Raw genomic sequence first — 13,342 nt, forward strand, 5'->3', positions numbered from 1 at the left:
CTATCGTGTCAAGTGGTTAAACTTTATTATCCATGCTTACAGTAAATTATAAATGGTCACATGTGGGAAACAAAAATTGCGCCAATTCAATTTTAGCGCCATCAGTGACGCCGTATTAAAAACCGTGTTAAACTTTGTCTTTACTTATTTCACCAAACGCTGTGTCGAGTTGCTGAGTGTGTGTGGCTCGGATCGGCAAGTGTTATATTCCCCAGCCTCTGTTTAAAGGTCGGGAGACCGCTACACATAAACATTTCCGGGACTTGTTTACTACCTCACGGCAAAAGTGGTACAGTATGGTTCACGTAAATATTGGACCACTGGGAATTCCTGGGCAAAGATTAAAATTACGCTAGCCGATTTACTTTACTATTTAATGTTAAAACATTATACCAAAGTTAAAAGATGAACTTGTATAATACAATGAATTACCCAATAATATTACGTCTGTAGGTTTAAGTTGTAACAAAACATTTATATACAGATGTCCAGTAAAGTACCAATTAATATTCTGGAGTGGAATTTTAAACACCGGACTACCTGATTTTGCCTTGTACGCAGCGACGCTGCTCAGTCAAGTGACCCATGCTCTGCCTGTGTGCTGCGTGAACACATTCCCTCCCCCACTCCCCCTCGTCATGTTTCTGCCCGCTCTGATATCTACCTCTCTCCATAAACTCGGCTCGCCTCTCCCTACCCAGCGCTTGCCGACAACCAAGCCTATCCAACATCAATCCCCAGCCGAGTCACGCTGGATAATGTCGCTGGACGGTGGGCTTTATCAGGTCCCCGTTCCGATGCTTCATTTGTGAGATAAAGCGACGTTAAGAACTAGTGTTTCAGAAAATATCACTGGGCTGGATTGGACCATAATTTGAAAACCCTACAAGATAGAGGAATAATGTACGGAGATATCTTGTTTAGAATTTTAATGCGGACATTTTCTACGCCTAGGCTTTTTTCTGCCCGATGCTTAGTTTGTTAGTTACAACGCAAAATTATCCTAATCGGCTGTTAACCATTTATTCCATTATTATTATTATTCATTTCTGACTGGGGGACATGGTTTGACCCGCGATATACCCGATTCCGCGATCAATCGAGGCGCGATATACCGGGAGTTTACTGTATATGAAAGTTATTCTTTACCACTACTATTAACTAAAAGAAAAATCCTTCAAAATACTGGTAAAAAAATAAATAAATAAATAACTATCCACAAAAACAGATACATTACTTGTTTGGCAACCATCTCACTTGTTTAGTTTATAATTATATATACATATACATAAAAATATTATGTATAATATATAATTTTTGGTGCCATCAAACTACATGAAATGATCTCGCTACTATTAAAAGTATCAATAATTACAATTGCTCAAGAATACTAGCTTTCTACATTCTCAAGAAACTAACTGACCTTAGCTTCAGGAGCAGACACGTTGTAAGTTTTCTTATGGCCTACATCTTTGTTGGTGTCGTTCCACCCAAACGCAGCGAAAGGGCACTTTTTCCTCTCCTGTGAGTACATTCTCCTGCTAGTCTTGCTGGGGTGTGAGAGGCAGGACGGGCTGGGCTGTTCCGTCGACCCCTGGGACCTCCTGGAGGGGGTGACGGAGCGCGGAGGCACCCGTTGCACCATCGTGTAGTCCACCGCGGGCGTCGGGAAGGACACTCGGATGGGGCTGAGCTGGCGACCCGTGATGTCCGATGACGTCTTCCGTGCGCCTCTCGCCGCTGGCGGAGGGTCCTGATGGTGCGGGCTCGGTCGACGGTTCTTGCTGGCAGATTGGTAACCCTGCGCTGCTGACGAGCTGGGCTGGAACGGGCGGAACTGAGGACTTGGAGCTGGTTGCCAAGGTTGGTTAAGTGTGTTAGCCATGGTTGTGGGAGGTTCTGGAACAGGAGAGCAAGGGGATAAGGGTGGGGCGCTGGGTTCGACTCTTACATGATCTTCCGCTGCTTCAGCAGAGGCGTCTTGAGGAACTGTTGAGTCCATGACATCCACATCTTTTTCCGGTATTCTATGAGAATACATAATAACGTCACAAGCAAAATTCTTAAAACTATGTTCTTTCTAAGGAAACTAACCAATTAAAAAATACAAGCACAATTAAAAAAAATTAAAAACATAAAGAAATGCTTTATGTAATCAGAGATGAATGAGGGGCAAAACAGCACCAAAAAAACGTTTGTGGAGGATAGTAGGAGTAACCCGGGAAAAGCAGCCAGCTCTTACAAACATCCACCGTGTCTTCCATTTTGTGACTTCTTTATAGGAGACGAAAAGCCAGACCACTCTACCAATGTGAGCCCTTGGAATCTTGACTATCAAAAAATGAGCTAGTTAGCAGCTCTAAGGCATCTACATTCAGTGCCTGATGAGTGAAATGCACTGCATAGTGTTTGGATGCACACATTTATTAATAGCACCTCTTTAACATTATCACAACTTTATTTTGTTACATAAAATAATAAACACTACACACAGCTCAAAAAATACTACTTTCTAAGAATACTGAGGGCTTGTCATAAACATAATGAAAAAAAAACCAATATAGCCAAAATTCATTTTTGTTTGCAAATGGAGTACTGTATATAAAAAATAATTGCATGCACATACACATAAATGTTATAAAGGAATCTAAGTATAATTTTTTTTTTGGGAAGGAATAGAAATTTTTAAATAGTAATTTATAACTTTCATTAAAACAGTTACAGCAATGATATTATCGGCAAATGTATGTAATTGTAATTTGGTATGTGTGTGTGTAACCAAAGGCATAGTGAGTGTTGAAAGAAAAAAATTGTGGGTATAGAAAGAACAAAGGAAATTAAATATTACCCATTAACACATGAGGGCTATTATGGAATGATTTCTGTTAAAATGTGAAAATTGATTGTAATTTATAGTTGTCAAAATTAATTTAAAGAGTAACATTGTTTTCTTGTTTTATTTTTCCATCAAAATTGTTATAGTATCTACATGTTTTTCCTTAAATATTATGACTAAATTGTTTGCAAATAACATAATTCTGTTATGCATAACCTAATTCAAAAATTTTTCATAATGAAACCTAGTAATTAAATTAATACCTACCCACCTGCACTTTCTGAACATTTTACACCACCTCCTGAGCAGATGAAAAAGATAGAGTACCCAGGTGCAGATGATGTAGTTGCAGCCAACAGTAGAACAATTTGGTTGCAGTAATCTGTGTACTAATTATAGTAACAAAAATGCCTATTTACTATTGGTTAATACTTGCTTACAAAAGTCGAAGACAAGATATTATGGTTTAATTTTCAGAATAATATAGTTTTTAAAACAGAAGAATTCAGTGTTATTGGTTTTATTTTTTATAATTATGTGTTTCAAAAAGATAGCATATGATTGAACAAATATTAAATTTAAATGATCCATGACACTAATTTTTTTTCAAAACAATGTCATTTTGGCTTATACATGAGGCACTTTTACAATAGTCTGATTTTTAATAAAGTGTCCAACTATCTAGAACAAATCAAATAAATCTGTTAAGTATTCTTGTGTTTAAAAAATGTTCATATGATGTAATGTAAACGTGAGTAATAACAGTGGCTAGATTAAAATAAAATAAACTTTTTCCAATTTTTTTTTTAATAAAATGTGGTAAAAATTTCATGCTAAATAGATTACTTTCAATGAATTTTGGTGCTTTGTAGAGTATTAACTTAAATTCCTGTGTTATGTGGTGTTTGACATGCTTTTCAATGTTACTTCGGTTTTATTGCAATTCACTACATAATATTGTAAATAGTTATAAGTATATCACATAAAAAAAAAGTGAAAGGTCTTTAATCCAGCACATTCGGGTCCACAGCCATGTAAATTTGCAATTTGTAGAATTATTGAGCGTCATAATAGTTTTAATGCTAATACCAAATGTAAACATGTGAAATAAAACCCGCTGCAAAACAGGAAAACACCATTCTTTAATTAAAACTGACAGTAAGGATAAACTCCGAGGAACTAACAATGCCAGCAGCGCAGTAATGCCACTCGGCAGCCAAGGTCAACAGATGAAATCCACCCAGAAAAATCTGAGCACATGGAGCTCCATTGGTGTTGGACTACGAAATGTGCCAAACCATAGAATGTGGATTCAAGACTTTTCAGGGTAATAATAAAATGTCTGTAGGAAAAGTACCAATACCTGTCTAGTATTTCCTCTCCTTTATTCGCAACTTCGGCACTGGACTCTGCGTGTACTGCTTGCTGCTGTTTAAGCTCAACACTATGAGGTGCCAGTTGTGCCCCAGGAACTAATAAACCTTTCTCAGCTGACTTCTCTGAACCGTACATAGACAACAAAAACTTATGCTTCAATCTGCAATGAAATAAAAAGACAAAACAGATCTTTAAGGAAACTTTGCGTGTGAAAGCAACAATACTGTAGATAAATTAAATAAGGGTCATTCCATGTCAAATCACCCAGACCATGTCACCCACCAACACGGATTTCCACAAAATTTTGTGTACTTGTTGCCTCGATGAAGTTATGAAGCCATATGAATTTTTTCTTCATTGGTCCTTATAGTTTTTTTAAACAGAAGGTCAAAGTTATATGCATTTGCTTGAATGTGTCACTCTTGATACCTACTCCTTTTCAGGAGTGCAGCACATTGCTAAAAAATAATATTTCAGCATGTATACTTGTTTAATGTATGAAATTATTCGTGTAAGTGAAACAAGGTTTACAGATTCCAAGAAAAATTGCCTGAAAGCATTTTTATGTTTTCTTATTGCTTAAAAAAATTATTTAAAATGAAAAGAGCATGTTTTTACAGCATAACACATGAAATTGCAGATGAGAAAATTTAGCAAGAGGCAATAAAGAAAACTCATCTGTATTGGTTTTACATTAATCCTGTAACTACATCTTATGATATAACGAAAGAAAAACAGTGGGGTTTTGAAGGCTTTGATATAAAATTTATACAGTTTTCTATAAGACTTTAATTGGAAACCGACCACAACACTCATTAAAAATATTTTCTTAATTTGTTGTAGCTGCTACTAAAGAATAACACTGTATATATTTATGAACTGGTGATAGTGTCAGTGATTATTATTAATTATCAGTGTATTCATACCTTTTTAAGATATTTTAACTCAAAACATATGTACTATCACAATTCATTGCAAGTTGCTATTTAATATGTTTGCAATATTTGGGTTGATTTTCCATTTGCTACACATGTGTGTGTACCCACACACATACATAATCTGAAACCTGGTTATGCTTTAAACCAACGGCCTTATCCTTCAAGTAAGTGATGGAGCATAATTATTACCTTGTGCAGTATTTCTGGTGGTTGATGTTCCTAAAGTCAGGATGCAGGATGAAAACTTCTATCTCACATTAACTAATTTCCCTTGTTGCAGGTATATAAATACAAATATTTTCCCCTTCCATTTCAATTCATAATAAATGAATATTAGTCCAAAACTACCAATATATACAGTTAGTGTTATGAGCCAAAATGTCTGTTGAACAGAATATCAGCAAACTCTACCTCTTTTTCTGGGAAGTACCACATCCTACCACTTCCTTTTGTGACTGGTATACTAACAACACTTAGGATATTATACAGTGGAACATCACACCTGTCTTCTCTGTCAACGGAAGGCCAGTGGAATGACCTTGCTGGTCCATGCGGATGTAAGAATTTAACTATCAGTGAGAGTCATATACACATGAAATAAATGAGTTTATAGAAAGCTGTGACATGGTGACAAGAGTACGATTGCTTTCTCTAAAATGGAACATTGAGGTGTAGTTTTCATCAAAACTTATGCGTTTCGTTGCTACAACATCTTGCAACAGTGGTATAAACTGATGAAATCCGCGTGTTACAGGGATTGTCTTTACTTTTGTAAACCGTCCTGACAACTCATGTCGCTCCTGTTGAATCAGCTCCTTTTTGACAAGCCTGAAATGAATATGTTCAATGCGCGATGTACAGAATTTGAATACTTCATCTACTGTTGTTATCTGGTTATCAAGACATCTTCCAAGGCTCTCTTTAGTAACTAAGCGTTTCACTGTGCCACCAATGACATCACATGGGGACTTCCCATGGCTGGTAGCAAAAAATGACCAAGATGCTTCGAGGGAAAAATCCTTAGCATGATAGCACAAATTTTTAAAGTTTTTGTAGTTTTTATATTGGCCAGCACAGCCGTCAATTAAGTAACACACCTTTCGCACAAACGAAAATTTTTCACAAATTAGCTTCGCAATTTCTTTTTGTGTTGCATGTACGAAGGCTACATCGTGATCCAGATCATCAGACAACACACAAAGATTACAGACAGACAAATCCACTGAGCCAGGCAAGCGGACATGAATGACTACAGTATGTAGAGTACAAGCACCACTTGTCCAGTGATAACCTTGTGCTTCATCTTGGATAACATATGAGAAATTCTCACTGAAATCTAGAAGAACAACTGCTGTGTCTGACTTCAAATTAACTTTAGTTTCTTTCAAGTAGTTGGATTGGGCTTGTGCAATATATGAGTGTGGAATAAGTTTTTCTAGCTTTTCAATCAATTTGTTCAAATAGTTTCCAAAACTTGCAGTACACCGTATGAGTTCTGTTCGATCAGTACTTACCCATTGACTATATTCTATCTCATCTGAAGGATCATAATTCAGTTTTTCTTGAAGAATTCTCCTTAAATTCTCACTTGGTGGGCAATGAGAGCAGTGACGCACCATGCAATCTCTGTTTTCCTTGGAACAAACTAGGTAAGTTATAAGGTCATGATAGGATTCATTGATTTCACCAACTGCATGAAGAAGAAGTTTCACATTCTGGTGTATGCTACATACACATACAGAATGGGTTCCTGATGATCCTGGCAAAACACACCACTTAGGTCTTAGCATACAGAACTTAGAGAACCGAACGGCAGATTCTGGAAATTGGAATATGAAAGCAGCATACAATTCTCGTAAATTAGAAAGAATAAGACGTTTTTGCTTGTGGACATTCCTAGCAACACTAACTACATCCTTCTTTCCAGGCATTATTCTAGAATAGTCATCATTTTCATAAAAATTGCGCACCCGTTCAACAGTTTCTAAGCTTAAGAATTTCCCTCTCTTAGATTGTGGAGTAGATAAAATTCCTTTTTCCTTAAGAAGATGTCTTGACTGCCTAACTGCATACTCACTGACTTCAAATTCTTCCATGATCCTTTGTCTGCTCCAAGAAATTGGAACTAAAGTGTATTCTGTGTCATTCTTACTTTTTCCTTAATTAAAGATAAGAGTGTATCTAGATCTTCTGCTTTCTGTTTGATGTCCTTTGAAATCTGTTCATTGTCATTTTTCTCAGTGGGAAAGCCCTGGCCAAGTACTTTGCACACTTTACTTCTTAAGCTGTCACATGCCGATTTCAATTTCCTTTTCCCATAAACTAGCTTGCTGTGTGCTGGTACAGCATGTAACTTTAAAGGGGATATTCCTAGTTCATCAAATGTAGTACTGATGGTCTTCGAAGCAGCTTCCTTGCTTGATGATGCATCAAGATCACATATACTGCATACACTGGCTGTATCAGATATTTCTGATGATTCCTGGTCTGTTGTATTAATAGGAAGTGCTTGTATGCATTTTCTGCAAGATGAACAAATCTTCTGTCCTTGTGGTATTTTCAAATTTAATTTGTCATATATTTCCCTTGAAATGTCTTTATTTACACATCGTAGTGATTTGTAAATGGTTTTCTTATGTTTTTTAAGTGGATCACAACATGTAGTTTGATACAGTTCATATTTTTTTGTATAAAAAATCCTATGGTGCTCACAGACACTCGCTAACCTATCACTTTTTATGCCACTCCTACAGGATAAAAGTTCTTTGTCAGTATCACTCAGTGTTTCAATGTTGTTCAACCTCTTCAAATGGGTATAACTTGTTTTATGACACTCTGTTCCAGTCTCCTTACCTACACTACATGGTTCACTAATTCCTAACTGCTGAAGTTCCATTACTGCTTCATCAACTTCACAACACTTTCACATAATGTCACTGGTTCAAAAACCAAATCATAAAGTTGTTGTGCGATCCCAATAACAACACAATGAAAAAATTAAAAGAATAACTAAACAAAAGTTTGTAGTTCGTTCCACATGCTTGTTTATTAACCTTATACCAGAAAGCACTGAAGAACCTTCCAACTCTGCTTCACCGACTGGCTATCCTGCCACATCAGCGGAGGTTACTGCAGCTGCCTCTGCAGATAAGCCTAGTGATGACTACACACTTGTGTAATGCTGACATGACTGGACCTTCAGTGCAAGAAGGTGATATAGGTAGCCATGTGGTTACCAAAGTGAAAACAAAAGATGGGGTTATTATACATGCACTAACATACATAAACCTTAAAAACCCCACTGTTTTTCTTTCGTTATATTATAAAATGTAGTTACATGATTAATGTAAAACCAATACAGATGAGTTTTCTTTATTGCCTCTTGCTAAATTTTCTCATCTGCAATTTCATGTGTTATGCTGTAAAAACATGCTCCATTTTCATTTTAAATAATTTTTTTAAGCAATAAGAAAACATAAAAATGCTTTCAGGCAATTTTTCTTGGAATCTGTAAACCTTGTTTCATTTACATGAATAATTTCATACATTAAACAAGTATACATGCTGAAATATTATTTTTTAGCAATGTGCTGCACTCCTGAAAAGAAGTATCAAGAGTGACACATTCAAGCAAATGCATATAACTTTGACCTTCTGTTAAAAAAAAAAACTATAAGGACCAATGAAGAAAAAATTCATATGGCTTCATAACTTCATCGAGGCAACAAGTACACAAAATTTTGTGGAAATCCATGTTGGTGGGTAACATTTCAAAAATTTTTTTGGGTGATTTTGACATGGAATGACCCATAAATGTTTATATCCGGGTTCAAGTATAATTCATCCACTAGAGCAAATGGGCACGAGTGTAAGACAATGGACAATCATGCTCGATGTGCCTACTTTGAATCCTGTCATGTCATTTATGTTTTCATAGTTTCTTAAAATCACTCCATACAAATGCCACAATGGTTGGGCAATTACTTTCCCAATATCCCCGAATAGTGTTTCCATCTCAAAAGTCCTCAATGCCAACTAGTTAAAAACCAATAAAAAAAACTTGAATTGTGTATTTAAGCTTCTCTTTAAAATTGAAGGTAAATACATTTTTTTTTTCAGCAGCTACAAATGATACTTTTATACTTCCTGCGGAACATTGCAATGCTACAAGTGGTTCTCTTACCTGTGTGGAGGTAGTGGAGCAACATCCTCTTCATCTTCTGCCACAGCCAGTGTGTCACATTCACAAGGATCCTCAGTCACCTGGTATGACCAATAGTGGTGGGACTGATTCGTCAAGCGACATGACTCCCTGAACAGAAACACGTACCAAGCTCTGCATTTAGAAACACTACATGAAATCCTCAACATTTTTTTTAAAAAAAGAACTGCTGCTTACAATAATGCCATTTATCATCACCACCATCAGTTTTTTGATGATGATCTCAGTTGACCAAAGCTAAGTCTCTTAAAATATTTTGTTGCTTGGAAAACACAAAGTTACCCCCACCTAACAACAACAACAACAACAACAAAAAAACTAGACACCCAAAATCACAAAAAATTGCAGTGCTAGGGGCAGTTACAGAGATCAGGGAAAACCAACAGCTTAGGTAATTCCCACCAACTTTGATATGTGGAAAATATACTTCCCATCAAATTTGGGAAGTTGTAGTAAAGGTTTATGCTGTTTCTTAATTGCTCCTTAAAGTACTCTTTAGCCTAAAGGATATTTGAAAAGTGCATCTTATAGGACGTCAACCATTTCTGTTTACCTTCCGAATAGTTGCAAGGATAGTTACAGAATTGCTTTAAATGCAACCTCTTGTAAAATGATGAGTTGCTAACATCCTTTCATACATCCTTATGGCCTTTGAGGGATTTGTGGTGCTAACTTTTAATAAAAAAATATGACAATAGTCTGTTGCTTAGCCAGCCACCTGATGTCTAAATCATTTTATGTTTATCTATACCTACTGTCAAATTATTAACTTGAACATGTAAAAATTTAAAAAAAGACTGAATATAGTGTGTAAAAAATTTGTAGAAGCAAACAAATGACAGTTCCAAAAATTTTGTTCTACACCAGGTTGTGTAAGAAATAATTTGAATATCCTTTCACTAGTTTCTCACTGAATGCAGCCTCAAAACTAAAGGATCATTTGGTTAGGGCCAAAGGACACGTCCTAACATTCGGAAACATTCATATAGTGTTAATTGTATGAACACCACTGCCACCACAGGACTAGTTTAACAAGAGGTACTAAACCAACCTGAACTTCAGATTGTCCAGCCATATCTGCTTCCTGAGATCGTTTGCAAGAAGGTGAAACTGCAGTCTGTATTCAGATTTTTTGTGCACCATCGTGCTCCAGCCAATGTACGTCACCTGAGGAGGCAAAATCAACGCAGCTTCAACACACTCATCCCAAAAATGCACAAGATGCATGCCACAAATATGCTTACCATAGCAAAAGGTCTTTAATCCAGCAAGTTTGGGATAATGGCCATGCTGGACATAGACGTAGATTCTGGAAGGGGCTAGCCCCCCCCCCCTTTATGGAACTAAGAACCCCCTCACTGTGGGGGCTCGTTGACCTGCTTGTGCTTGCGAAGTTGCGATAGACATAATAATAATAATGTCAAAACTATATTTTATGGAAAACTTTCAGTATATTTTAACATTTTTTGTGCTTATTGCATGTATATAGATAAAAATAAGGGCAGTATATGTCACCACCCACCACCTCCGGCTAGCTCAAATTTGGTGATGAGTGGAACATACAGGTTGTAGGTCACGAAAAGAAAATAAATTTATAAACAAGGTTTGATTTATTACCTGGTTTTAATTATTCATTTAAAAATCACAAAATATTTAGCACAGCAGAGCACACAACAAAAATTTAACCGGTACCTCCAAAAAGGAAAAAAACACGTAGACTTATTACAAATTACATTATATTGCCCGAATAAGTTCCGGGCAGCGACGGCTGGACAATACCCTTTGTTGCCTCGCTGTGGGCTTCACCTACGACTACGGTCAAAAATTTATAATTTATTAAAATGTCTGAAGAAAAAAAAAGGCTGTTAGGGTTCGCCCAGACCATGCCGCTAAGTTGAAGTTCAATAAAACATTGCTAAATAATGCGAGCCATCGCCCAACCACGACCTCTCGGCACGGTGCTCAGACAATAACTGATCTTACAGCCTTCCTTTCCTTCGTGCGGGCAGTGTCCTGGGCTCGCTGACGTAATTTTCAGCCAATCACGGCGCATAGCAACAGAAGCGTCCACGAAATGCTTACTTCTGTTCCCACGATGCAGCGATTTTGTATCTTTCTCGCACTCCCGTGACAGTGACTCACATGCCTAGCGTGTGAAACCAAACCTTGTCGTGGAAAAACGAAGGAGAATCACGTCAGCACGCCTTCCCACACAAAGACGCCAGCAAAAAAAAATATAGTACTTGAAATATAAATTTATGAATTTTAAAAAATAAAAACAATAAACCCGGAGAATTACATTTACAAAAACTTTGAAAAAGGAAAAACTTTAAATCCAACCTGAAATATGACAAAAAATTTATGACAAAAGATTATTACTGGATTGCATGAGGAAGGCTGTAATTTGGGTTGTTACATATACAACATACTACAAACACTGTATCCAGATGACGTGTTGTTTAACCCTACGCGCAAAACTCTTGGACCACGCTGGCGCCCCTTCAGATCTGCACCCCTGCATTAATCGAACGTCAATATAGTTTAAACTGTGATACCAAAAGTGAAAAAGTGAAAGGTGAAATGTAACCTGCTATAAACAGTAAACATTAAACTAAACAAAATAAATGGACAGTAACGATAAACTCTTAAGCAAACTAAAAATGCCGGCAGCCCAGTAATGCACCTAGCAGCCCAGGCTGACAGCCAGAATCCACCCGAAAAAATTAGAATGTGAGCTGTTTGATTGGTGTCAGATCATAGAATGTGCTTAGCTATAGAATGCTGGATTAAAGACCATTCAATGCAAATATAATTTTTTTATACGCTTAAACCACATGTAATTTTGATAGTGACATTAACAAAACTCAAGCAAACAAGATATAATTTTTTTAAGACAGTATAATTAATAACAAGAAAGAATCCAGAGTTTATTTAAAATTCTATGTATTAACTACACTTAACACCAGGGTTTGTTTACACTAATACATTACAAAACTATTTTAACACATCCACATGTCTCTGACTATTAGGTAGAATATAAACTGATGAGAGGGATAAAAACTGGTTATTAGTGAATTATAATAATTTTAGGTATCATATTTGATGAATCATTAATGTTATTACGGTTCGTTACTTACAAAAATAAAAAGATTTAAAGCGTCGATTGTAGTTTTTGTTTTATTCCTTCAAATTAGAATGCATAGACTAATCCAATCATTTTCACAGTTTTACTCACTCGTTCAACACGTACATCTGCCCGTCGAAAAATGCTCACAGTTTGCGCGATGTGAATTAACGAAAATAACGTCCTTCAGTAATCTTTCACTGCAAGTATAAGAAGATGGTGCGACCTCGAACAGGGCCGCATCCAGCAAAAACGAATTTCGCTACGAGCCGAACGCTGACGAAGGTGGCCGCAATTTCTAATTTAGTACTGTTCGAAAGAAAATAAAACAAATTAGGTTGACTTAATACTCTGCCTGGCTCTGACCACCAACGTTAAATTATCCATTAGCAAATTACATCATAATTTGGCGAGAAGCCACCGAACGCGACCTACTGGGGCAGCGATCGACAGACGACTGGTGAAATCCTGCCACGGTCTCCTCCACGCAGGGAGTAGACGTCACATGACCTCACCGACCAATCACACGCACGCTTCATTCACGCTTACAGATACAAGCCAATCACAGAACAAGTTACAATACATGAAAAAACCTTGTACATACAGAACTCTGGGCTTCCCCTGATCTGTCTCTTTTCAATTTTACATCAAAATCAGGGACTCCCATTCTCGTTCTCTCTCCCACACCGTGAGAGAGCAGTTATCACTCAGTTCCCACGCAGTGGGGAAATTACCGTCTTTATCTCGGTTGGCGGGGAAGCACTGTTTCTTTCTCACTCACACTTATGCCTCTCTCTCCCTACACATCACCCCAGCCCAGACACAGTCCCGTGATCTATAATTAT

At 37.0% G+C, this 13,342-nt stretch overlaps 1 protein-coding gene across 1 annotated transcript in view; it reads right to left on the reverse strand.

Annotated features, from left to right (window-relative positions):
* The window catches only part of LOC134530725 (uncharacterized), a 22,527-nt gene that overhangs the window by 6,669 nt on the left and 2,516 nt on the right, over window positions 1–13,342 (reverse strand). The window contains exons 2-5 of the mRNA XM_063365847.1: window positions 10,425–10,540; window positions 9,335–9,463; window positions 4,200–4,373; window positions 1,424–2,027 (exon numbers count right to left, since the gene is read on the reverse strand). Of these exons, the coding sequence (XP_063221917.1) occupies window positions 1,424–2,027; window positions 4,200–4,373; window positions 9,335–9,463; window positions 10,425–10,516 (999 nt within the window). The 5' untranslated portion in view covers window positions 10,517–10,540. The remainder of the gene's footprint in view (window positions 1–1,423; window positions 2,028–4,199; window positions 4,374–9,334; window positions 9,464–10,424; window positions 10,541–13,342) is intronic.

This window comes from Bacillus rossius, chromosome 3 (genome assembly GCF_032445375.1).
Source record: "Bacillus rossius redtenbacheri isolate Brsri chromosome 3, Brsri_v3, whole genome shotgun sequence".
Taxonomy (NCBI): Eukaryota; Metazoa; Arthropoda; class Insecta; order Phasmatodea; family Bacillidae; genus Bacillus; species Bacillus rossius.